General features: G+C 35.1%; 2 protein-coding genes across 5 annotated transcripts in view; both read right to left on the minus strand.

The window, feature by feature from the left end:
- Positions 1 to 111: 111 nt before the first annotated feature.
- Positions 112 to 9,901, minus strand: LOC149896396 (uncharacterized). The gene is made up of 11 exons (XM_090117415.1): positions 9,789 to 9,901; positions 8,873 to 9,043; positions 8,365 to 8,544; positions 4,728 to 4,815; positions 4,426 to 4,503; positions 4,093 to 4,215; positions 3,640 to 3,743; positions 3,366 to 3,447; positions 2,334 to 2,490; positions 943 to 1,016; positions 112 to 243 (listed from the first exon to the last, which is right to left on the minus strand). The coding sequence occupies exons 1-11, from the start codon at positions 9,899 to 9,901 to the stop codon at positions 112 to 114; spliced, it is 1,302 nt and encodes a 433-aa protein (XP_089973541.1).
- A 2,241-nt stretch (positions 9,902 to 12,142) lies between these two features.
- The window catches only part of LOC149896397 (uncharacterized), a 58,562-nt gene continuing 43,027 nt past the window's right edge, over positions 12,143 to 27,677 (minus strand). For 2 of the 4 annotated variants that reach the window (XM_090117439.1, XM_090117443.1), the window contains exons 3-13: positions 25,396 to 25,563; positions 24,672 to 24,744; positions 22,247 to 22,312; positions 21,782 to 21,877; positions 20,552 to 20,614; positions 19,988 to 20,071; positions 19,420 to 19,485; positions 18,960 to 19,033; positions 16,099 to 16,288; positions 15,592 to 15,674; positions 12,143 to 15,259 (exon numbers count right to left, since the gene is read on the minus strand). In XM_090117439.1, coding sequence (XP_089973565.1) covers positions 15,226 to 15,259; positions 15,592 to 15,674; positions 16,099 to 16,288; positions 18,960 to 19,033; positions 19,420 to 19,485; positions 19,988 to 20,071; positions 20,552 to 20,614; positions 21,782 to 21,877; positions 22,247 to 22,312; positions 24,672 to 24,744; positions 25,396 to 25,563 — 997 coding nt within the window. In that variant the 3' untranslated portion in view covers positions 12,143 to 15,225. The remainder of the gene's footprint in view (positions 15,260 to 15,591; positions 15,675 to 16,098; positions 16,289 to 18,959; positions 19,034 to 19,419; positions 19,486 to 19,987; positions 20,072 to 20,551; positions 20,615 to 21,781; positions 21,878 to 22,246; positions 22,313 to 24,671; positions 24,745 to 25,395; positions 25,564 to 27,677) is intronic. The other 2 variants (XM_090117442.1, XM_090117441.1) reach the window with 2 other exon arrangements.

The following is a 27,677-nucleotide window of genomic DNA, read 5'->3' on the forward strand; positions in this document are numbered from 1 at the left end:
TTATTTATCATGAATAATCGGAACAAAGTATGGTAATCTATTCACAAGAAACCAAAAAAAAAAAAGATTTATTTTATATAGCAACACTGATCGTGTATAATCTGTGGCATATCATCTCCCGCCACAGCCGGGCCGGCCGTCCGGCGGCGGGCGGCAAATGGTTCGCTTCTTACACGCTTGCGTCAGAGTTAGGATGCTGAGAAGACACCAGGCGATCCACCAGCACAGGTTGCCTGCCACCAACTGTAGAATAAACAACTCGAATCAATAATTCCTACAAAATTATTTAACAAATATTAAACCGCCATCAATTAATGGTTGGAACAGGATAAATACGAAAGCCAAAAAAATCACCAAAATCGGTTCATACATCGTACAATTTTGGAGATAACAAAAAAGGAAAAAAAATACAGTCGACTTGTAACCCAAGTTGTTTGAAGTCGATTGATAAAATATAAAATCATTCTGTCCATAGGAATTCACTATGTGTATCCTGCGCATACGGCTTATCCTACTAATATAATCAATACAAAAGTGTGTTTTCTTTCTATGTCGCAGCGACTTCAGGATCACAGGATGAATGCAATTCAATTTTTATAAATTCCCATAGATGGCGCTGTTGGTACTAATTTACTTTCACCACGCGGGCCTAGCCCCGGGTTACAGCTAGTGTGCTAATAAATTAATGTATTCGCGTGTTCGTTGAATTGAAGTAAAAGTATACCAAATAATATCATCTTCAGAATAAGAGCAAAGTGTAACATACTTACATACACGTAGTAAGACTTCATCCTACTCCTAATACAAAACTTTCCAAAAAATTATAACATAGTGTACTACATGCTATAACTTCAAAATCATCGATGTTCTTCAACTTACCATATTTGTTGGATATCGTCAACGTAGAAGCGAGTATAAAGTTCAGAGCTTGTTCACCAGTACTTGGGCTTGCAGCCGCCGGGGCAGCGCGGCGGGCGACACGACGGCTTGCGCTTGCAAGCGAGCGTGCCCACCACCTAAATAATTCACAAGTTTAAAAATAGGTCATCATCATCAAATGACTTTTTATTCTGTGTTGGTGATTAAGTATGTTGGACATGTTAGTTCCGATTGGTATTATTATTTCTTTAGCAGTATGTGAAACGAAAGAAAATAAAACAGAACTATTCCTACTTGTGAAGCTTTTGTAGGTACCTACATTTCACTCACTGATTAAAAATTGGGACTTCTATAAATTTCTTTTGCATACGGGACCTACAGTTAAGTAAATACGTAGGTAACGTCCACTTAAATTAATGACCAATGAATAAAGCAAAGAACAAACCTGAAATAGAAAATACAATAAGCAAAATATTCCAAAGTGTTCTTTCTTCATATTTATTCAGGAGTTGATTATTTGTGTATAGTCCTCAGCCTGCATATTGTTATTTCATATTTATTTTTAGGTATTTACAGTAAATTTTGCAACATGATGGAATTTTCTTTTGTTCTTCTGTCACGTCAGAAGCTCGACATATTATTGTTCTTAATTGTCGCCAGCATTTCAACTTTCTGTCAGATCTTATAATAGAACTCCTTCGAACATTACAGGTTACATTAATTATCCTTCTTGGTTTTCTTGTGTACTTATAGGGTTTCAGCCTTCAGGGTCATCAGGGTGGGCAGAGGACGAGGTGTCTCTGGGTGTTTCCCATATTTGAAAGTATAAGTGACTGGGTAACATAGCTAGTTAAGTACCTAATATTTTTATTTATAAGCCGACTGTATGTGTACTTTTGTTTCCAAATAAATTCATTGTTAGTAATTTTATATGCTAGAATTTAGATCATCACTCTTTCCCATTTGATTTCAACAGAGAATCGATTATCGAACCCTAATCCCTTCTATATCAAAACCTCAGGAGACGGTCCTAGTGGACCGTCAAAATAATTTAATTAATGACTAGTTACGACTTTGGGAAATTTGGTTTTCAGCATTTATAAACTGTATCGTGATTCTGTGCTTTACATCACCAAAAGTTCAAATTCGAAAAGTCATTTAGTAAATTCTTAAGAGTACGTCCGTACATAGATCATTAGCGGCCTTACTTATAAAAAGTTAAACAATGGATAAATTTCAACCATTTCCTACCATAGCTGTGTCCTGCTCTTGCTCACATGAAACGTCATTCATAAAAACAAGACAGGTTATTGCAATAACTAATCCATTGCTTAGCGAATGGGTAACATTTTATAAGTAAGACCGTTAATACTTAAATTAGAATTACATGGTTGAAAAAAATAAAACACCTATTCACAAATAAACAATTTAATATCACAACTACGAGTCCCTACTGATGTAAGCGGGCAGACGCTGGCAGAGCGCGCGCCAGAAGCCGCGGCAGAGCGCGCACAGCGAGCGGGCGCGCGGCGCGGGCGGGGCCGGGCCGCTCGGGCGACCGAACGGGACGCGCGCTGACAGCGGGTTGAGACGCTTCGCTTGAGCGTATAGCTGCAATAATGTGTATGGAATTACTGCAGCACAGAACACGTCTTATAGTACTCCTTACTGCAGTATTTAGAGGTAGTGTTGAGCCTATAGCTGTAATGTTTTGAGGTATTGTGTCCTGTGTATAACAGAAAAAAACCGATCACTAGGCTGGATTCGAACTCGCGTCTTTAGCCTAAAAAATTCTCTTTTATAACAGTATTGGTCCGGGAGCCAGCAGCAGATTTTATGACCAAGTTCCTCTCAAGCGGTAATTAGTAAAATGCATCAAAGTATAGTATTATGAAGCCTCGTGAACGTCAGCTGGAGCTCGGTTGGGGGGAAGAGCGGTTGTAGCCTCCCGTATCAGCTGACGGTTTTTCCACCAAGATACAGCCAGCTGACATATATATTTATCCACAGTTACATATAAGCTATCATCAGGTAAATTTTTGTTTGAGAGGAAATAACGGAAAATAAATTTTTCTTTAAATTTAACTTTCATGTTCGAGACACCAGCTGACGTATAATACACCATGTTGTAACCAGCTGACTATTTTTTTTCGTTGAGATATTGAGTTAGCTACAATTTGACAAATTTTTAGCTGAGAGGAAATGAATGAATGAATGTATTTTTTTCCTATGTGCGTGGGAGGCTACAACCGTTCACCCCCCCAACCGAGCGCCAGCTGACGTTCACGAGGCTTTATAATACTATACTCTCATGCGTCTGACGAATTATCTTTTGAGAGGAAATAGTTAACCAAATTTGCACCTGGCTCCCTAACCATATTTGAAGGCATTAGCACTCAACATTTCATTTATACATTGCGTGTATAAATGAAATGTTGAGTGCTTCTTTAATTTATTTTTCATTTAAAAAAATTGTTAAAACTAACATGCACAGGGTCGTCGAGGTCAAACCCACAATGGTTTAGGTCTGTGGCCGAGCACACTGACGTACAGTCGCTTTTCACTACGCTAGAAATAATCACATTATCATTAAAGTTGTACCTGCAAAATTACTGGCTACAAACTTCAACAAAAATTGTCTATCTAAGTATCTACCAATGTACTTTTTACGTATTAAATTATAGCCAAGTAGAGCTGAAAATCAATTTCGTATATTGTAGTAAGTAGATTTTTTGCCACGATTTATGACGTTATACAAACCTGTGTATAACGACATTATTCCGATTGTGAGGCGCGATGTCAAGTGCGGCGCCGCGCGCGGTCTGCAGCCGCCGCCGCTCCGACACCGCAGTCGTGTACACTGTCTGACAGACAAATCAAATTTGGTAGGTACATTATTTTAAAATCTGAACGGGAACCATAGTCTTATAGTAGTATTTTTTCCAGTATGGGAAAGTGAGGGCGTTAAGAAAATGGAAATACACTGCTCTTGGGTGGTTTGCGCATAACAGCACAACTAGTTACTAGCATAGTTATAGACTTTACTAACAAAATATAGAATATGTATAATCTGAATTATAGAAAATAACAGATTTAAAAACGAATAAACATGGCTCATCTTTGGCATATTATTATTGAGGAATGACATGGAATAGTACAAGGCTTAATTGTTATAGTAGGTAATTATACATTGTTTTCCCACAAACAACTTACTTGTATCGTTGGGGATAAACTCCTTGCGACTTTTGTGTCGGGGTCAGTTGCGACGAATTTGTCGCACACCGACACGGACGCGGATGAGGGCGGGCGGCGAGCGAGGGGGGTTGCAGGGGACAACTAATACAACAGTTATTGAAATACCAGTAAAATCAAAGTAAATGTTTCATTGTACGAAGGTTATCTTTTAAAGATCATAGCCAAAATAGGTAGGTATGTTATGCATCATATATAAATCATGTATGTATGACCTATGTGAAATCAAATCATACAAAACGTTATTAAAATTTTAAAAATAATTAATTAATAGATAATATTTATCGTACTTACCTGCCGGCGCGCTGCGAATGCGCGACCCAGTTCATCCAGCTTTGTCATAATGATCTTGTATGTTCTGCACGAGTCTGACTGAAAGATTGAGCTTTTAGACAAGTAAAATAATTACCGATTTAATTAATTAATGGATATTATTTACCAATTATTATAATGACAAACATACTTTAGCTCTTAGTAAATTATTTTAAAAGGCCTACTGCTTTATGGAAGTTAGGAACCCATTTTTGTCTTATTATCTTCGTTTTTAAAAATTAAGGAACGTGGCGCTACATTTAATCTGAAAAACAATATCCTACACTAAACTTCTCCTTCCTCCGATGGTCGTGAGAGCTCTGACTGGTGCTGGACACTTCGCTCGACTCGCTTCGCACCCGGGATCGCCCGCTGCGAACTAACACCATAAAAGTTGAATAAACACATCATAATATGTTACGGATTAGAATTTTAAAGAAAAGCACAATTGACTTTTATTTTATAAAACTTTAATAAAAACCTTATGAAAAAGAATTAAAAGCCGGAACAATAATTGTTCCGGTGTAAAAGCCTGAACAATAATAATTGTTCCGGCTTTTAATTCATTTTGTTACACATTTGGCACACACCATACACTAATTATTATTACTATAATTAGTGAATGGTGTATTTCTTCATGTTTGTAGACTGTAAACACTCATTGAGAGAAAACATTGCTCAGAAACAGTTACAGTAAAAGCTCTACATCGCGAAATTTGTCTTATGGCTGCAATGAAAACTACAATGAAAACTAAAACTAATAACCCATAATACCTGTGACACAATAAATAAATTTTGAATTTGAATTTGAATTTGAATTTGAAAACGCTCGAAAGTTGTCATACAGTGGCATAATTATTTTTATGTATGGTCCACTAAACAGAACTTATTATGTATAAACTAATTACAACAACCAAAGTTACAACTATAACAAATGATGTTTGTGTGTTAACTTGTACAGTTTATTAAAGACGGTGTAATGATTTTGACTTAAAATACCTAATAAAAGAGTCGGATTATTTTTATATTTTCGCAACTATTATCGGTCAATTAGGGAAAGCTGGCATGTTCACAGTACTCACACTTATGCAATTTCACTTACAGTATGTTCAAAAATAAATGCGACTCTAGTTTCATTTTAGACTTGAATTGTAAAATGGATGCGTTGTAGATATATATATATATATATCTACAACGCACCCATCTGCATGTATATATATATATATATATGCAAATATAATTACTTATGAAAGCTCTCATAATTTACCTGTAAAATTATAATTTAAAAGTAAATCAATTGATGAAGTTAATTATTTATTCTAATAATAATCAATTGGATAAAAGTATTAATAATCATTCAATTATCAAATAATAATTAAATTCCTGACTTTGGTCGAGTAAAGATATCTAAGAAATATTATATTTGTAGTAAGTACGTAATACCTGTAACACAAATATGTGTTACATGTTTATTGTATAATTTTCGCATTATTGGTTTTAAACTCAAACTCAAACATTTATACAATTAGACTTCTTCTAGAAGCACTTTTGAATCGTCATAACAGTTTAACAGTTTTAACATTTACCACCAATTCAGAAAGCAGTATCTATAGAGAAGAAGAAGAATCTATTTAATCATAATCGTAATCTTCTACTTCACTCTAACTTTCATCGCTCGAAGAACTCGATGTTTCGTTGTCGGAATTTCTTAATGTTATTATAAATGAGTCAGTGTAATTATCTACTTTTGGTTCTAATTGAATATATTTTTCCTCATGTTCTCGCGTCTTTCTCCAAACGTTACTAAACATATCCAGACTAATAGAAGAAGCATTTGCTTCCTTTCTAAATAATTCTTCCACAGTTTTCAAGTTAAAGTTCACATTTTGTGTATAATACTTTCCCTTTAATTATGCCCCATAGTACCTCTATTGGGTTGAGTTCTGGATGGTATGGTGGAAGGCGCAATACACTATGTCCATGATCTTTGAGGATTGCATCAAGTAGGTAAAAATTGTGTATAGTTTGGCTTATTTTTTTTAATAATGTGATAACTCTGATTATTAATTAGTAATTTGATTTTTGAAAAAAAAAAATGCCGATTTTAGTCAAAATTTATATTTTTCTAACAAGATCCTTATCATCCAAATTTCCACCTTGGTGAGAAAAATTGACATTTCTAATGAAAATGAACAAAAAATTAAATGATTTTATTAAATACTGTAAAATAGTCTATAATTCTTCCATTTACTGTATCACAAAATTCTTCATAGATTTTTAGATATTCGTACTACACCAATTACATCACCCTGTATTTATAAACAATTGCAAAATATGACACATACATAGGCCGGGAGATACTGACACAAAATTTCGGGTCATTTGTAACAGAATGGCGGTTCTACAGAGGTCTTATTACGCAATGACTAAAAGAAAAATGATGGTCAGAACTCAGAACGCTGGTGCCGGCGGACTAGTCGCGTGGGCGTTAGTCGAACTCGTCGGATGAATAGCGAAAGTCAAACGATTTGTAACACAAAAATTTTAGAATTCACCGATAGCCCATAAAAAAGATGTAGGCGGTAGTGTCATGCCATACTTTTCCGGTGTAACTTACAGCCCCCCATACCGACGCGATGCGTTGATTAAAAAAAAAAACAATTCAAACATTTGTACCAGGCTAACTTTTGCACAGGTAATCATCATCGTGCAGACATTTACGAAAATCGCCATGCCATACTTTTCGGACGATTCCAAATGGCCAAACCGCCGAAAATCTGCAAAAAAAAAATTTTTTTCGCCAAACAATTTGTACCAGTATTGCATTTGGATTTTTGGAGAGTATTTGATAAAATTTGACCATTATTATATTTGCCATACTTCTAGTAGGGGGAAAAAGTGCTGCTATACTTGAAAATTAATTTTTCGTCACGTTTCAAAAATACGACTGTACAATACGTAAAATAATTTTTTACAGTATGGGATCATTATATTCTGTTTGTTTGTATACAATTCTACCTAGAAAAAAATATCGCAGATTGCAAACATGGGGCGGATGATTGTAAGACGTAAAAAAAAATGAAAAGAATTGGCGATTTGTACCAGTACGGCATTTTTGGAAAGTATATGATGCAACGTGACCATTATTATATTTGCCATACTTTTAATAGAGGGAAAAATTAGTGCCATACTGCTACAAATCGTTCAAACTACGAATAAAATCTTACAATAAGAAAAAAATCTTATACACATTCGCCACCTCCCACAGGTATGGCATTATCACACTTCTATTTATAATCATTCAGGAGTTGTTGAAAAAAAAAATGTAGGGTGGTACAAATCGTTTGGCGAGAAAAAAAAATTCAAAAATTTGCAGATTTTCCGCGGTATGGCGACCATTTGGAATCGTCCGAAAAGTATGGCATGGCGATTTTAGTAAATGGCTGCACGACGATGGTTACCTGTGCAAAAGTGAGCCCGGTACAAATGGTTGAATTGTTTTTTTTAAATCAACGCATTCACGTCGGTATGGCGGACTGTAAGTCACATCGTAACTCTATGGCATGACACTACCGCCTACATCTTTTTTAAGGGCTATCGTTAAATTCTAAAATTTTTGTGTTACAAATCGTTGGACTTTCGCTATTTATCCGACGAGTGTGACTAACGCCCACGCGACTAGTCTGCCGGTACCAGCGTTCTGACCATCATTTTTCTTTTTGTCATTGCGTACTAAGACCCCTCTAGACCGCCATACTGTTACAAATGACCCGAAATTTTGTGTCAGTATCTCCCGGCCTAACATGTGCAATGTGTAAATGTGTTGACGTTCCAGCTCTTCTTAATATACCTATACCCGGACGCTTTGCTCGCTCGCGCTCAGTAGGCCTTTCACGTCCCCGCTCAGTCTGTTCCGTTCGCTCAGAGCGCTCCCGCTCCGACTGAGCGAGTCGCTCCGGCTGAGCGAGCCGCTCACACAGCTGCGCCACGCGCGAGATCTGTTCCTGTTGCTCACGGAGCGCGCGCTCGCAGACCGCTTTGAACTCGCGTATGGATGATGATGAGAGGCGGCTTGATTCACGAGGCCGTAACTCGGGACGTCTATAGTAAAGGGTTAAAAATGCGAATAGTAGTAGTTCTTAAAATATAAGAAGAAAATAAGCCTTTATCATGTTTTATATGATTATGAAACAATATAAACCACAAAACATATAGCAATGCAGTCTTAGTGGGCTTTCAATCGAATCTAAAATGTGCATTTCTGAAAGCTATCAACTAAAGTACATCTAACAGCACAAACGTGTGTTTATAAAAAGATATCTCATTACTGGGACACTGGATAATACTTTCTTATACTCCATGTAATATAATTCCATTGTACAATATTATTATCCCGCTTATTACACCTATGGTATACAAACATACACACCTACTAAGCCGTTGCTTGCGGCGCACATAGCTGCCGTCGGACACGCCGCTGTCGTGCGAGAAGCGCTTGTGCGCGCGCGGGCGGAGCGGCGCGTCCGAGCCGCTGCTGCTGCCCGCCGCAATCCCCGCACCCACAGCACCCCGCCCAGCGTCCACCACTAGCCGCTCGCTTCTGTTGTCACTTACATGTTTAATGAGATATGCCATATTGCTTGTACGGGCTAGCCGTACATCCTGACTCAGCGCTTTACACGATCCTATTTCATTACGGTAAAAACAACATAATATTTACCGAGTCAGTCTGCGTTCGCTCTAAAGCGCTCGGGGTGTATGCGCTATAATATCATTATCAACTATGAAATACCTACATATTATAATCAAATCATCATATCATAATATTATCATTAGTTTGTAGTATTCAACAAATAAAGTGATCAAAAGCAATAACTAGTTTTCTATCAATATTAAACTATCAATCTTTCAACTTCCAGGATGTACGGCTAGCCCGTACATTGCTTAACTCAATTATTAGCTACTAAATTTTATTCGTAGCTTCGTAAGGTCAGAAAATTCACATGAGAATGAGGTGTTTCACCAAAATATAATGTACTTAATACAAAATTAGATAGAATATAGATACAAAAATTATACATTTAATTGCGAGTGTGTTTATTTTTCTTGCACGTCAGAACGAACTAACGAAGCGATAATTTTTAGATAAAAAGTAAGTTATACCGGCTATTTCATCATACCTATTCCTATGAAGATATTTTTGATGCTTACTTTAGCCATCCCAAAAATAGATAGCGCTCTACTATTCATTTACTATCAGTCTATTTATAGTAAGTGTATAGGAATTTGTGTCACTGGCACAAGTTCTATTCTAATCTCTACCTTTTAGTTATTTTTACTATAACCTGCGTCCGACGGAAGGCCGTACAGCAGCGCGCATGTAGCGGTCCAGGTCTATGATGTCGGTGGCCGCGCCTTCCGCGCCCGCACCGCCCGACACTGATGACGTCACTGACATCTGCGGGCAGACACTGCTGAGACTGATGTAAAGCTTTTATACTGATTTGTACGACCCGTAGGCCGTAGGTACTCTATCATCAACACAAAAAGTACCATACAACATTATATCAGATTATTTAATGCACTCCTACAATAATATAGTAATATTATAGTATAATCAAATAAAATCGTCACAGAAAGGAAGAGCGATTACTTCTACTAAATGAGCCGGTGCATTTACATCAAACGAGCGAATGCTCATTCACACAGCCCATTCTCATATAAATTATTTTTATGTAAACAGACGTAGATCATTAAAAAAGATTCCATGTAATGTTCTAATACTGAACAACACTCAATACGAGTTTTCGTTTACACTAAAAGATCACGAAGCTTTTGCTCTATTCTCTAGCTCTAGCTTTAGGTTCGTTTGATGTAAATACACCGAGAGAAGAGCATAATCATGTTAGGTACAGGTTTTTTTCAAATGCATGTAGATAATAAATTCGACTAAATTGCAGTATACTAAACAAAACAGTATATTGAAAATGAACATAATCTCTTACTATAAAATACAATATTATTTCGCACACATTACACAGCTCTAACTATATAATTTTCTCAGTATTGAAACTCCAACGAATATTGGTAATTTATCTACAAGCTAACTTATGAAATTTCGTCCACTAATAAAACTATGCATTATTTCAGTTTTGAAATATTTTAACTGATACTCCTAAAGATTTTGAATATTTCCGCTACGGTTAGATACTGCACTTCGATCTGTGTAAATACCTATAAGGCCTTTCGCGATAAATGGACAATACCTAAATACATTATATTTTTCGCTTGAACCACTAGTTGCTTCGATAAGCTTTTCTGCTTTATTTAGAAGGTTACCTGATATTGGTGGTGGAGAACCACGGAAGGAAAGCGTTACTCTCCTGACTGCATCATTCCCGCTATGTGACTGTCACATGTGTTTTATGTCAATCAAAGTAATGAACTTAAAAAAGATTTAAATATTTATGGTATAGAGTTAAGAGAGATCATAATATGTCTAGAAACTTAGGTCTAGAAACAATATATAATACTACTAGCGGTCCGCCCCGGCTTCGCCCGTGGTACCTACATGTTTAAACTATCCTATCTCTCAAGTTGGATCGAACTGCACATGGTGTGCGAATTTTATTATAATCGGTTAAGTGGTTTAGGAGTCCATTGAGGACAAACATTGTGACACGAGATTTATTGTATACTAGTGGTCCGCCCCGGCTTCGCCCGTGGTACATATTTCGCAATAAAAAGTAGCCTATGTCCTTTCTCGGGTATCAAAATATCTCCATACCAAATTTCATGCAAATTGGTTCATTAGTTTAGGCGTGATTGAGTAACAGACAGACAGACAGAGTTACTTTCGCATTTATAATATTATAGTATGGATTAAGATTTATATCTGTGATTAGAACTAGCTGTGCCCCGGGGTTTTACCCGCATTGCTCTGCTCTTATTGCTCTTAGCATGATGATAATAATATAAAGCTTTCCTCGATAAATGGGCTATCTAACCCTGAAAGAACTTTTTCAAATTAGTCGCAGTAGTTCCTGAGATTGGTGCGTACAAACAAACAAACTTTTAATGTTTATAACTACCTAATTTATGTAAAGATTTTGTGCAAATTTGAAAGTGTATTTAGACAATTTGCGCGATCGTATTTATCAATCTGCTATTATATCTTTCAAAGCGAAAAATTAATGCAGCAGTAGACCTAAATATTTATTGTTTTCCAGTGTATGGTATAGCTACATTCTTCTCCATTTTACAAGCCTTAAACATTAATAATTTAAGACCGGTGTGTCGTATGTAGATAGTAGATACACTACATGTGATTATGCCTACATATTTTACTGATTTTCTCACAGGATTTTCTTTTATAATAAGTAGTTGATCTGCATTTTGTGTCATGCCTATCAAGACATATACTATCAATCGTAATGGGATTCGAACCCAGGGTAGTTTGGTTCTACGATCACAAACATTGTATCAATCGTGCATCAATCAGATGTTCGAATTATGCAGGTTACCGTAAAATTGTAAACACCGTTAGATTTAAATCTTGCGGGATTGATGATAGAATGCGTTTGCTTACAATTTTTGACAGTTTACAATCTCGTGAGTCAAGATTGTAATTTAACAGTTTTCACAATCTAACGGTGACATATTAATAAGGGTAAGGCATAAGGATAAAAAATAAAAGTCGTTTGGCAAGTTATTTGTATTATTCTCGATAATATTAACATTACATACAATTAATTTGTTCATAGCTATACATAATATTTATACAATGTGTACTTTCCGAGTATTTAGCCTCAATCAATATTTTCCATAACCTTGTCTCTTTCTCTCATACAGATAATACATATATGCTTTGCTAGAGCGGATAGATTTATTAGCATCAAGTTTTTTGCTATAAGATTGAAAGAGATAAAATTATGTTTTAAAATCGTTTCATTTACCTAGCTTGTCAATTATTTGTTTTGGGCTTAATTTTCTAAGCCATGTGCAAGAAAGAGATGCACGCATAGAATAAAAAAAGTACCAGCAAGATGGCATATCTAAAAGATCGCATGCAGTGTAGTAAAACTTTGTTGACGTCACATTTCAGCTGTAAGGACATTTTTTTTAGAAAATAAACAATAGTGATACATTTTATTATGATGAGGGTATATTCAAAAATTTTTGTAAAGAAATGCGAAAAGTACTATACAGTGCTTTGGAGTAATTATAGGTTTTTGTCATTCTATTATTTCCCTTATAAGAAAAACCTGTAAAAACTTTAAAGAGCACAATTAGAATTTTTAAAAGGTAGTTTTTACTCCAAAGCACTTTAATTAATAACAGAAAATATGAAAAATCTAATAAAGTAACAATCTAATACAATTAATTTTTACCGTAATCACCCCTATTTGGCTTACAACCATATTGCACTAAAAATCAAAACTGTACATCAGGATGGACTCACACTTATATAGAAAAAACATTATTTTTTAAAACTAACATTAACTAGGCGGTGAGCTAATTTTTTATTTAATTTTCGCAATTTATTAGGAACTAGTGAAAAGCTGCTTTTATTTTATTATTATTTTTATTTTAATATTGTTATTATTTATAAAAATACATATTTGTATTTACACGAAGCCTCATTTACAATTATACATAAATGTGATGTATCGAATAGTCATCTCACTCTAACTGTCTTACTTGAATGTAATGTGTGCGAGGGAGATAGCACGACAATGGCCTAACAAAGGCATATTACATTATTTTTTGTGATTTTTCACTTTTAATTAAAAAAAATCCTTGACTGAAATGTTTTTTTTCTTTCTTTCTATATTTAAGAGGTACAATGGCCGATAAAATTTTGAGCGGGATCTATCCTAGATGTAATCTAACGCCTAGAAAAATCTAAAGATCTGCTTCAGATACCTAAATACGCTGAATAGCCACAAAAAAGACAGAATTTAGATAAAATTTAGTAATTATTACTAAACTACAAAATGACATCAAATTTAGTTATTATTACTTTACCCCGAGTCTAAATTCCGCCAGTCTGAAGGTAAGCCCAATGATATTATAAGTTAAAAGTGTAGATAAATTATAAGCGAAAAGTTGCTAATTAGCCACATTTGACTTCAGTTGTCTCTTTCACTCACGATAGTTGAATCATGCCATCACACTGTAACGTCTAATCGTGCGTGCGTTAGTGTGCCGTGTTTGAAGATCGAATGTTGTATTGGTAACCTTTTCACTACATAGTATAAAACTACGTGTGTGTCTATATGTATAGATCTTTAAAACTACGCAACCGATTTCGATACGTTTTTTTTATTCGATAGATTGGTTCTCGAAGAAGGTTTTAGTATATAATTTGTTAGGTTTTATACAACGTGGGAGAAACCGCGGGCGCAAAGCTTGTTACTTATAATATCATGGGTACGATTATATTAAATAGAACATGAGTATTTAACTCATGACTAGCTTATATGTAAATTCTTTTTAGGGCCGATTTTTCAGTGCTTGGATAAAACATATCCGTCCAATAAAGTATTACACGATAATATTAAAATGTCACGTAAACTGTTAAATACGGGCAATTAGAATACGTTTTTAAAATGGTAGTTTTATACATTATTCTACGAATAAGTTTTAACCAAGGATTGAAAAATCAGCCCTTAGTCTTTAATTATTTATTTTTACTTGCAATATTCGTTCGAGCACTACTTATACATATTTTTAGAAAATTTTATATTATATATTGAAGCTCTATGTCTCTAAATGGGGCAGAAAATTCGGGCCATATTTTAATAATAACAGTTTAAATTCCTTCCTGCTATATGCCATCATTTTAAAGAATGTTAAAGAAAAACGAACAATAAAAATAATTCATTAATCATAATAAAGTGCTGTTAAAATAATGAAGTAGTAAAAAAAGTAATATAACAAATTTATGTAAGATAAATTTTTAAACAATTTGATGGGTTTAGTTCCTCATTATTTCATTAACGTAATAATCCCATGAAAAAATTTGTTTTAAACATAGATATTTCATATCATCATCTATTTAAACAACAAAATTGTACATCAAATTAATGATTGTACCAAAAAAAACATCAAATATTACATGTTTTCTAATAATTCTCTCACCTAATATTGTTAAATCAATAAATTGATTGATCGTCAAAATCACATTACGAGTCAAAATTGATTAGTGCAAAGCCAGTAAAAATAATCTAATTTACACATGTGTACATATTTGAACATTAACTGTCAGTTTCACGACTTGCTGATAAACTTACTGATAGCCTATTCAACACTTTTCACATTATAATTTTCGAGTTTTATATTCTTCGCGCTTAAATAAAGATGCAATTAGACAAAGTATATCTTATATTGTCATTAATTTTTAATCTGACAGATAAGCTAATCAGAAAATATCTACAAGTCGTGAAACTGGCTAATAATTAGCCACCTAAAGCGATCGCTATCACATAGTCACTATTCACACAAATTTCGACTTTATACACTCGTCCATAAGGTCACAAATAGCACTATCACATTCCTTTAGACGCTGTCACTTTAGTCCATTTTAGCCAACTAAAGACAATTATTAGCCGGTTTTAGCCAACTTAAGTGGGAATTAGCTAACATTTAGCCAACTTAAGTGAGTATTTTCTAACTCTCTTGTCACAATTGACGAACTTTTAGCCAGTTACAGCTAAGGTTAGCCGGCTAAAGTCAGCTTTAGCAATATTTTAGCCAACTTTAGTCAGTAGTGGCCGTATGTCACTGGCTGTTCGCTAACTCGTCCATACGACATCTGAAACAACAATATTTATACAATTTATAAAAAAATGTTATCTATATTTATAAAAATGAAACCCGTTTCGCGTTGTCACGGCATCGAGTGTGAACGGCTGAACCGATTTCGATAATTCTTTTTTTTAATTATAATCCTTGAAGTACGTGGATGGTTCTTATGTAGAGAAAACGTAAATATGTAACACGGGCTAAGCCGGAATTCATATTCGGGCGGACCGCTAGTCAGTAATAATTAAGAAATGCTTTCATTAATAAGTTCAATTAAATAAAAAATAAGACTGAAAACAATATGCATCAATATTATTTATATAAAAAATTAAAGCTTTTTACCTGACGGCCATTTCAGCGACTTCCAAACTGGGATAGTCCAATTCTTTCACCAGACACAGCACTGCGGAGAGCAGGTTCGAATTCTGAAACACAAACACATACATTTAGAATTTAAACGATTTAATTAACTTATAAGTCACAATTACTGTAATTTCAAAATGTGAAAATATACTGGCTTAAAATCAACTGCAAGGTTTTTTTATTAACTAAGAAGTATTGCACGCACTACGTGCAAAGTAGTAACTTTATCTTATTATATTTTATTTTCTATTTCTTATATTTAAAAAAAAAAAGTTTTAATTCAAGTATGTGAGAATCAATTACGCGCGTTGAGAGTAAAATTTCAATATCGCGTCATGGCAATACCGTCACGTCATGGAGTAAGGTGACGATTTTGGTATCTTTGAATGACTTTTGACACATGTGCTCGGCGTACACGGTCTTTTTATCTACCAGCAGAATCCATACCTATTTATGCATTAAAAATAATAATAATAAGATGCTCACCCTAGCAACCGGTCTCCTAGTAAACCCCCTCCTCTCCCCCATGACGGCAGACGGATATTCGCGTTCGCTTCGTTCGCTTCGGTCACTCCGCCTCGCTTCGCTTCGCTCGCTTCGCTCCGCGCGCTCATTGCCGGAGCGCTCCCACTCGCGGACAGAGTGCGTGTCGCTTCTGGAGGTAACGCTGTTATTGCTATTCGGTTATATTAATATATAAAAAAAAAAAGTGTGTGCGTGTAACCTTTACGCGCGATTGAAGTAAAACTTCTTTGGCGTTGACGACATATATCACTGAAATGATTAAATATTAACTTAAATAAATAAATATTATATTATAATTTAATTATATTTATTATTCATGTGCTTTACAAAGATTATTTAAATGTTATATTAATATTATTCATTCGAAACAGGTAATTGAATGTCATAATAATTTCTTACGAACGAAATTATAGGTTTGTGGTAACTATAATGTGAAACATAAATTTTACTCTCTAAATTTGCTACTTTTCTTGAAAATACAGCATCTATCGTTGTACCGAAACGCGTTGTTGAATGAAGTCGAGAAGTATTCATAGATAAATCAAATTTTTCTTCTAAAAAATCAATTAACGGCTGAGATTCCTGAGAGCGAAAATTAACATTAAAATCTCCAGTTAGAATCATCGGTAATTCATGATAATTACTATTTAAAAGTCGAGAACCTTCAATTGTGAAGTGAAGTAATTGCTGATGAATAAATTTTATGATATTTGTCAGGCTAGTATTTGTAGAAATATAAATAACAACGATAATCACAGGTTGGTCATTCGTATTAACACATCGAACCAAGGCGATGTCACCAATTTGTGAAACCTCATCGGAAATTTGTGATAATATCGTTTGTGAAATATTTTGAATTGGTGTTACATTGTTCAGTGTATCTGTAGATGAATGATATACAGCTACTCCACCAGCAGTTGAGTTGGGTCGTTTGTATTGGGTAACGCAATAAAAATTTTCAATAAGAATTTGTTCGTCATTTTTCATCCAAGTTTCGGAAAATAACAGCAATGTGGACCTTTTTAATACTTTATCATTCAGATCAGAAACATGAGCACGTAAACTTTGGCAGTTGAAGGAAAATAGTGTAATGTTACTCTCATTTACAAGGTTATATAATTCTTCCTGTTGTGTTATTAGGCGAGAATTTGAAAGTCTTTCAAATTCACACTGTAAATCAACTATTCCCCCTGGACGCTTTCTTCCATGATAAAATTTGTTGTCATCGGTGTTTGAGACAATGAACAATCCATTTATATCAGCTACATATAACAGCTGCTGACTGTGACTTTTATTGTATTCATAAACGATTTGATCAAAAGTACCACCTTGAGACTTATGTATTGTAAGCGCACAAGCAGATACTAATGGAAAGTGATTTCTCTTTGCAAATATTGTCTTATTTCTATTCATTGGTACAGATGACGATCTTCATAAAATTGGGACTGCTGTTCTACTAATGTTTAGAGTTTGAATATGATGGGCAGCTTTTTTCCTAATTTTCTCTCCTATCTTACCAGGAAACTCAAGCCATAAGCGTATGATGTTATCACTGTCATCACGTTCAATATACACTAACTTTCCAACACAACCGTTGGCTAAGCCATCAGATACATCAATATTGGTTGTAATAATGTAAAATTTGTTAAGAACTAATATGATTTCATAAGGCGATCCTCCTGTATCAATAACTGACATTTTATGAAATTGTTGGCGTACATATGCTTCTTGTTCAACTGAATGACAACCTATATACATATCTGTTGCTATGGATACTACTTTGTCTTCAGCAATATTTAAAATAGATTGATTATAATCCGCAACATGTTTATTTTTATTTTTAATTTACTTATTTTAAAAGTAATAAATAAACAAGTATATTTAGAGATTTTCAAAAAATTTTGCAATTTAAAATAATGTTTTTAAAACTGTTGAATTTTTCATTCACTTTGCTATTCACAATTGATCCGTTTGAAAATTTGAAAATAAATAATCCTAATTGATTATGATATTTGCCACTAGCTGGCGTATAAGTCAAGAAGCGTGTTGTATATGACATATACTTACAACCAATCAGAATTATTATTTTTAAATGGCGGAAACTACACAGACTATAGTAAGCGTTACTTCCGTCAGAAAAAAAATCTGAGTTACTCCCTAGTCGCGCCTAAAGAAGTTTTACTTCAAAAGTACCACTAAAAATATTTGTAAAATTATGGCTCGCATATTCTAGAAAATCAAAGTTTTAAATAATTCGATAAAAAAAATTCAAACATTATTATTGAAGTATAATCTGTATTTTATAAGAGGGAGTCTTATGTACCTGCATTATGAGACAAATATTGTATCCAGGCAATATTCCTACACATATTTATTTGTGTCAAGTGTTTGTGTACGTAGTGGAGCATAAATGTGTTAGTTGTAGTTTTATCGTGTGTCTGTATATTATGTTTATGTCAGTTTGTATGTATGTATGTTAAAGCGTGCTTGTATTACGTAATTAAATACTGATGTAATATTTCTTAGACATCTTCACTCGACCAAAGTCGGTACAAGAATGACTCGCAACTGCAGACGACCGTTATTTATAAGACGATTATTCGAGTGGCGTGACTGTGTGAGTCAGCGCAGGTGTTATTTGTGTTGTTTTGATCGTTATTTTGAATATGACATGTAATATTATTATTATTTGATAATTAAATGATTATTAATACTTTTATCCATTTGATTATTATTAAAATAATTAATAAAGTTCATCAATTGATTTACTTTTAAAATATAATTTTATCTTTAAATTAAACGCGCTAACATGTATATCTCACCGTTCGGGCCGCTCGTTGGGCTCGTGCGACGCGAACTGCCGCCACTCGCCGTTGCTGTTCGAGTACGCGTAGTCCTATAATATAATAACATATCATTTTAAGTGCATTTGATAGAGATAGCTTTATGTACGAGAGATTTTTTTTGTTGATCTTGGTCATAAAACAATAAAGCATAGGTTATTAAAATTCTGACAGATCGGGTACATAGTCAATTTTAAAAAGTGTAGAATACATAGCAATAAGCCCCGTTTTTTTTGTGAATAAGTAGCATATCCAATTATAAACATGTCACAAATGTAAAACATAACGAAGCAATGATTAGAAAAATATTAGAAACAGCAAAATACATGATACTGTTATATGCAATTTCAATAGTACATAATGTTCAAAACGTAACAAATATTATTTTAAAAACAAACAGCATGTACATATATAATTTTTATAAATAAATGATGCGCACCTTAACACTATGCGCGGACACAGAATGTCGTAGAGACGCCGCGTCGGGCGAGCGGGGCCCTCGGGGCTGTAAACATATTAATATATTATAATACTACATATTTTATTACTCAGGGTAGTATTGGCTACCTAGTAATTAAAATGCATGTGAGGTTTTATTCCTGTTTCTGGATACATTTTATATCTGGCTGGAAGGACCATTACATTTATTTTTTTCTTAAAAGTAATATTTTGTTCGCTACGTATTGAGATAAGAATACAAAACAGAACACTATAGATCCGGATCGAAGGACCAATGCATGTAGCACATCGTGTTACATGCATTGGTGTGTCGTACTTAAGACGATATAATATGTATGTTGAAACGCGAATACAAATTCAAACATTTTTTGTGTTTTTTACTCACGAGTATTTGAATTTTTTTTAGGGTTGAAAAAAATCTAAAAGAATCAAAATTCAAACCTGAGTTAAACACGAACTTTTTAATTTTAACTTTCATCTATTTAAATACAATTTATACACAATATTTCAAATATTTATTAATTTAATTTTAATTATTATATAATCACCTCATAGTGCGAGGAAGTCATGGCGGGATGTTCGTACCGCTCGTCGTCCGGCGACGCGGCCCGTCCTAGCGGCGACAGCGGACACTATATACATACATATAGTTATTTATAGATATTATACAGGAGTCACTTAAAAAGTAAAGTAGCTTCTTCATTAAAAACTTCAAAAAATATGCAGACTCAATTTGTGTAATAATGCCACAAAATGTTGTAAAATCTTAAAGAATACTAAATACTAATAACAATTTGTAAAAAAAAATGTGTATTAAAAATAAATAAGCGACTGTCTTTTATCAATCACACTAGTAAATAATTCATGGATTTCGGAAACATGCAGTTTAATTACACCACACTTATTTTACGAATTATTGTGTTATATGCTTTTGTTACAAGTAAAGCTATCAATTATTTAAAGTCAAAATACGACAAAAAGAAGCTATACCACACACAAATTCTAAATTTCCAATACGTAAGGTACGATTTTGTCAAACAAAATCATACCCCTCTAAGCACATGCCCTTTCGCTCACACAACCCCACCCCCCGCTCTACCCGTCCCGCTCACCTGCACTGCGGTCGGCGACCGCGGCTCGGGCACCTCTTCCACAGACCCGTCGCTGTTGTGCACCTTGTTACACACACACACGTGTTAGTCACATTGCGGTTGCTATGGTTACGGCACTAATATTGAACATTCCAGAAAGATCGCTAAGACAATATTATATATTTTTGAGTATTTTAAGGTATCTTCCTCATAGCAAGTTTAATAGCTCGTTTTTTTAGTAATAAAACAAACAGACAAGCCACGAAACACAAAACAAAAAATCAATCGTAAGTTTTAATAGCAAAATGGTTATGCACAAGTTATTATCATTAATATAAAAATAAAAACGATAACGAAACATTTATTCGTATATTATTTTGATATAGTATCTTATACGTATGTTTGTATAGATGAATGCTGTTTGTGTTAAGTCAGTGATTCCCAAAGTGGTCCAGGTGGACCCCCAGGGGTCCACGGGAGACTTGCTGGGGGTCTACGTAGGCGTGAACAAAAAATGGGGGTCCAAGAAAATTTATCTGCTTTTGATAGTAAAGAGCAAAAATGTAAGCATAGTTTTTATAAGGGCCTACCTACATTGTTTTAAGTACCTAACTAAGCAGATAATATTTTAATAAGGCAAGCGACTGTTACTCTTCCAAACTTGCGTATTCGATATTACGTACAATTTCGTGTACAGACTTGCAAAGCGCTATCCGCCCGACAATGCTGGGGGGATTTGCGGTTATTGCTCACAAAAATAAAGCCAAACATTGATCGTTTGCTGACACTCCATCAGATACATCCTTCCCATTAATTAAAATTATGACCTGAACCTATATTACCTTAATAATTTTTTCTTGTAATTCTATTCTTTTAATAAATAAAGTGTTATAAAAGTACCATTTTTCGTTTTTATTTTACCTATCGGAATATAGAGACAGAACTCAAAAGTGACACAATTTTTATTTTTTGGCGACTTTAAGAATGTGGTAGAAATGTAGCAGCAGGGGGTCCACCGAAACCAGTAAAATTTTGAAAGTGGTCCACGAGAAAAATAAGTTTGGGGACTACTGTGTTAAGTGAAGCTCAAAGTGTTTGCATGTGTATGGAAATGTATACGTGCTGTGTAAATGTATTCGAGTGCGTGTATTTTTGTACGCAAAGTATAATAATTGTTTTCGTGTGTGTGTATGAGTATATGTATTCTGTTCAAGTCTACGTGTGTGTGTGTGTGTATGTATGTTTGTATACCTGTTCGAGCCGCTGGTTCCTGTAGAACTGGTCGGGCTCGCGCTCGGGGCTCGACTCGCACGAGCGCTGGCTCCGGCACTGGCTGTATGTGTCGTGCTGCAAGATAGTGTTTATTTGTTACTATCATATATTAATGTTATTCCTTCTATGCGTGTGTTTATCACGGAACTACTTCTACATGACTGGATCGAAATGAATGAAATTTTTGTGTTTTTGATTCAAACGCGAATGAATTCGCAGGTACATAAAATAAACTAGTACTTATTTTTAATGATTATATTAAATCGAATCCGAGCTAATATAATAAATCATAATGTTGACCAAGTTATTGAAAAAAGGTTAAACTCACTTATTTATGGTGATGAGAAATTCACAATAAAGTATATAACAATACAAAAACATTTTTAAAGACTAAAAAAAAATCGTTTTAAGTAACGTTTTCTAAATGCTATGCCAATTACGGACCTGCTGGGGATACCCTTCATCATCAGAGTCCGGTATGTGCACGCCGCGACGCATCGCCTCTTGTACCTAAAAATATACAAAACTTATAAGCACTTTTGAGTTTTGTTATAATATTATTTCCAATAATATTAACTGCTTACTTGGTACAGTTGTTGACGCATGAGCGTAAGCTCACGCGTCACCGAGGGGTCCTGGGTTCGATTCCAGGTGGAGACGAAGAAAAAATAAAATGTCTCGGTCTGGCAGGACACAGAAGGCTAATCACCTATTTGTCTCTAAAGAAAATCGATCAATCAAAAACCCGCATAGTTCCCGTTCCCGTGGGATTTCCGAGATGAAACCTATCCTATGTGTTAATCCAAGTTACCCTCTATATGTGTGCTAAATTAAAGAAAAGTACAGGTAAATTAGCTTGGAGAAATTTTTGCGTTTGTAGTAGTGTATGGTCAGCAAATAAAATAAAACAACATTTTATTTTTAGTTTTTATTTTATACAGGGTTACTTGTAAAACACCAGCAACCTTGCAGGACAAGATAGCTAACATCATAAGTAACAACATTTGTTCTACGACTTTTGGCATAACGCAATAAATTATTTTTAAATGATTTTTTAAACTTTTATTGTACTCTCCTTAGAGCGTATACGCACTATGCGGGTAGCCGCATTGCGGGTAGCCGTCCGGCTGACCGCAAGCACAATTATGTACGTAATATTCATTTCTATGCGCACTGTGCGGTCTGCGGTTACGTACATAATTGTGCTTGCGGTCAGCCGGACGGCTACCCGCAATGCGGCTACCCGCATAGTGCGTATAGGCTCTTACATTTGTAAGTCTATGTTCTATTAATTATCGGATGGACGAAGCGACGCCCCCTTCCCCCTCTCGTTCGCTTTTTGTTTACGTAATTTTTGGGAGGCGTAGAGTTTATAATATTCAGACGGAAAATTAAATGAATATTTATTTTTGTATGAAAATAAAATCTAACAAATTATCAAAAGTCGAAATGTTGTTACTTATGATGTTAGCTATCTTGTCCTGCGAGGTTGCCGGTGTTTTACAAGTAACCCTGTATATATAAGGGATTTTAAATTAAACTATATGTGTTTCTCCTCTGAAAAAGATGAGACTTTATTTTAATATTTGCACATTTAACATACATATAACTTTTACATTAACAATGTTACTAAAATGAAAAATTTACTAACCTGAAAAAGAAACGACATTTAAAGTTTAATTCTTTAGTTTGAGAAGTCAAAGGCTTGCCTCGACCATGTTTTAACACTGGAGCCATATTGAATTAACAATATAAAGTAAATGAAAAATTTACTAACCTGAAAAAGAAACGACATTTAAAGTTTAATTCTTTAGTTTGAGAAGTCAAAGGCTTGCCTCGACCATGTTTTAACACTGGAGCCATATTGAATTAACAATATAAAGTTACGTTAGTTAAGTACACTTACACACAAATTAAACACTAGTTATGGCCCTGCCTTCATACAAAACTGCTGAATACGCCGTTCGCACGGGAATAGAATGTGGATGCGATTTCCCTTAGTTAGCATCCAAGCTTACGTCTTTATAATTATTAAACTGTATAAATTCATTCTTTAACTCCGGTCTGCATCGTGCAGACATGGGTGTAAAAGTCTCATTTTAGCTATTAAATGTAGTTTTTAAGTACATCTGAGTTTTCATTTGGGGCCTCCGGCTGCGGGACATGTAATTCACTTCAACAAATATTATAACAATAATAACAAATAATAACAACAATCAACAAATACAAAATTTATCAATTAAACTACGTACATAATAATTATAATTTTTGAATGAAATGTGCTTTATGTTCTAACGGTACCAAACGACTGCACGTGGCACCTGCGGACAGCGTAAACTGGTTTATTCTGGTTTTGTGCGTGTTTCCACTTTCCACTATCAAGTGACGATTTATTTATTTGTTTTGTTTCGTAATTATTATGGTCAAATATTAATTATGAAACAAATTATTATGGACACGATATTTTATTGTTTCACGGTAGTCGCCTTGTCGTTTGCTCAAGGACGTAAAATTGAATGATATATTTTTTTTATAAAGTCAAAACCATTTTCTTTCAAATAAAAACTTGTTTTTATTGAAAACAAAAGTGTTGCTAGGAATAAGTATAAAATTAAATAGTAATGTTAGGATATCGAAACATTTTTGTATAGGCCAGAACGATATAGTGGAAACGCGCTCTAAGATCTGAGTAATATACACACCACTACATATGCAAAAATTTCTCCAAGCTAATTTACCTGTAAAGTACGTGAAAAAGTAACAAACACACACACACACACAACACATCCTCACAAACTAATGCATTTATAATATTAGTAGAATTTTTTGTAGTTACTAGAGTTTTCTCTAGTAATTAAGATAAACCAACCTCTTCAGGATGTACAGCCACATTATCCAACTTTTCGAGATTTGGCAGATTCCTTAGCACTGTCATCCTGTACCTGCAATTGTAATTATAGTTTTTAAAACATTGATCGAGCATATTTTGATAAATTCAAATTACATTTATTTGCAAGAATGCAGTTACAAATATAGGTGCTGTGATTAAAATTCTGAATATAAATAAATTGTTTAAATAAAAATAAAATAAATTGTTTGTTTTATCTATTAGTATAAATGTGTTCTTAATTCTTAGGCCCGATTCAGTGCGACGCGGACCGTCCGCACGCGGACTAGGTTTTGCGTCCGTCGCGGATGATTTTGTCGTTCAGTGCGATGCGGATCGGGATCGACTGTAACCCTCTCGGTTTGCACATTTGACGCAGCCGCCATGACAACTATAGTACTTTACATCCGCTCCGCGTGACTGTTGTCCGCCGAGCACTGAACAAATACATTAGAACCAGGCACCGTCCGCCCGCGGACATCCGCGGCGCGGAGGAGCGGCGCGGAGCGATTTCGACCGCGCGCGGATAGCTCTCCGCGACGCGGACAGCTCCGCGTCGCTCTGAACACGCTGTAAGGTTTCATACATTTTACCGTCCGTCGCGGACGTCCGCGTAGGTCATCCGCGTCGCACTGAACAGGCCCTTATACTCTGTATATGCTGTATGGCTAGTGAGTCAAAGATAATTTCCTACATCTCTACTCACTCGGGATGCAGGGTACACGGGTTCTCGTCCAGCCACAGGCTGGTGAGGTCGGGCAAGTGCCGCAGGTGTCTGATCTCCGCCAGGTCGCGGATCTCGTTCTTGCGCACGTACAGCTCGCGCAGCCGCCGGCACGCCGCGAAGTCGCCCAGCGTGCGTATCTTGTTTATACTGAAATTGTTAAGATAAATGTCAAATTTTACAATAACAGTGATTTCTACAGTGACTGCTGTTCAAGTTAGACCGGCTACTCACGTTCTAGAGCAGGGGAAATTTTGGAATTGCACCCTTAATTGGCTACTTAATTATAATGTGTATAGGCAAGCAGGGGTGATTTAGAAAACATAAAAATTGCTCCAATCGCCGTCCAACCGAGATTGTTTCAATGTTGCCCCTGCGGCAGGTACGTGAGTAGCCGGCTTTATAATTAAGATTAATGTCAAATTTTACAATAACAGTGATTTTTACAGTGACTGCTGTTCAAGTTATCAAATTCGCAAATCAATTAACATTTTTTTTATGCTGATGACACTTATTTAACATTATCCATAGCTTTAACCGGTGAAACACGAGCGTTTATAGTTATTGTTAAAGTTATGACGTCCTCCATAAAATTATCATCAACTGGTGCAACTCATATTTACCCTAACTGTCACTTTAACATATATTTGTTATTGCTAAAGTAACATGGAGCAAGGATTTTGGTAAATTCTAAAGGAAATAAAATAATTTCTATTGTCCGTTACCATGCCGTAACAAGTTGTAAATATCAACACTCGACTGCCTGTAATCATGTATTGGTGTCTGCTTAGTGTTTTGTAAGTTGTTCTATTTAAATACATTAATAAATTACCTAGATTACATAATATACACCTGGTATATTAACCTGGATTGGCAATTGAAAAAGCGATTGAAATATTCATATAATAATAGAAAAGCGAATAGATGACGTAAAGCTAGTAGTAGTAATCATAGGGCCAGCTGGATAGGGATCATTTGTTTCATCATAGGTTCATTCCATTCTTCTTTTCATATTTCCTACATATTTTAAACTTTTCTCTAAGCTTATTACCATTTAAATCCTCTCAAAGAAACCACGCATCCTTGAAAACGTCACAAAGAGCTTTTCTACCATCACGGTGACCGCGTGGGAAGTGCTGACGTCACCACTCATTAAATACGACCTTTGGTGTATCGATAGTGTATTAATACAATCTTTTATTCAATGGCGTCGTTCGATATCCGTCATTTGTGTTCAAAGGAGTGTTCCGTGTTTATTTAACATAGCTAGAGTGGATTATGAGTATCTTTGTAATATTTATTGATGATGACATAGGCTCTATTAAATTTAGTATTTGGTATATAAATTTTACGGAACAGGTAATAAATTATATATATATATATGGGCGGATGGCCACAATCATCAGAATCACCCATATCTTCAGTAAATTATAATGTTGAAGGAAAACAAATGAATCATGAAAGTCACATACAATAGTTATTTAATCGCACAAATCTATGCGCTAGTAACTAGGAAATCACTAAATCAATCGCTTTTAATTAGTTTTGAAACAACAATGCACAAGATTACTCGGAACAATAGCGATTCGTCGCAAACATGGTGCTCTAGCCGTTCTTCGTTTGTAACCAAGCAACGTCTTCAGCCGACCATCGACGCGACGCTCCGCTAGATAGACAGTTGTCAAATCTCGTTCCGATGTAATTCTCATCAGCCAGTAATACTTCTACCAGCCAGCAATACGCCTACACGGCCAGACTGACTATCGACCGTCCTCGGGCGCATCTGATTGCAGACCTGTAACAACAACACAATCCATCGGACAGGTATCTGTCAACCTATCCGCTCGTCCAACCTGACAAGCTATTACGTCTGCTATGTAATGTTACTGTAATTCAGACAACTAAAAGCCTGTGTCCTTTCGACCACTCATGGACCGGACGGCACCTTTTTCTACTCACACAACAAACACTGCACTCTTTATTGACATGTCTAATGTCTATCCTATTCTTAGTATCAATTCTTTACACAGTATTATTTGAACCGAACGGGTGTGTCTTGTTGACCAGCGCTACATTCATGGACCGGATGAAACTGTCCCTTCGACCAAAGAACACTTAAGGTTGGACTAGATGAATGTGTCCCTTCGACCAGCCGCTATCAGCTGCATGGCCCGGACGACATTCCCTTCAACTACCTTCCACACATCACATAACTCAATATCTGTTCTCACTCAACGTGCCAACATAATTAAGTAGACTTCATG

Source organism: Colias eurytheme, chromosome 28 (assembly GCF_061535395.1).
Source record: "Colias eurytheme isolate Ceu_HAF_F1 chromosome 28, ilColEury1 Martin Lab GWU primary, whole genome shotgun sequence".
Lineage (NCBI taxonomy): Eukaryota > Metazoa > Arthropoda > Insecta > Lepidoptera > Pieridae > Colias > Colias eurytheme.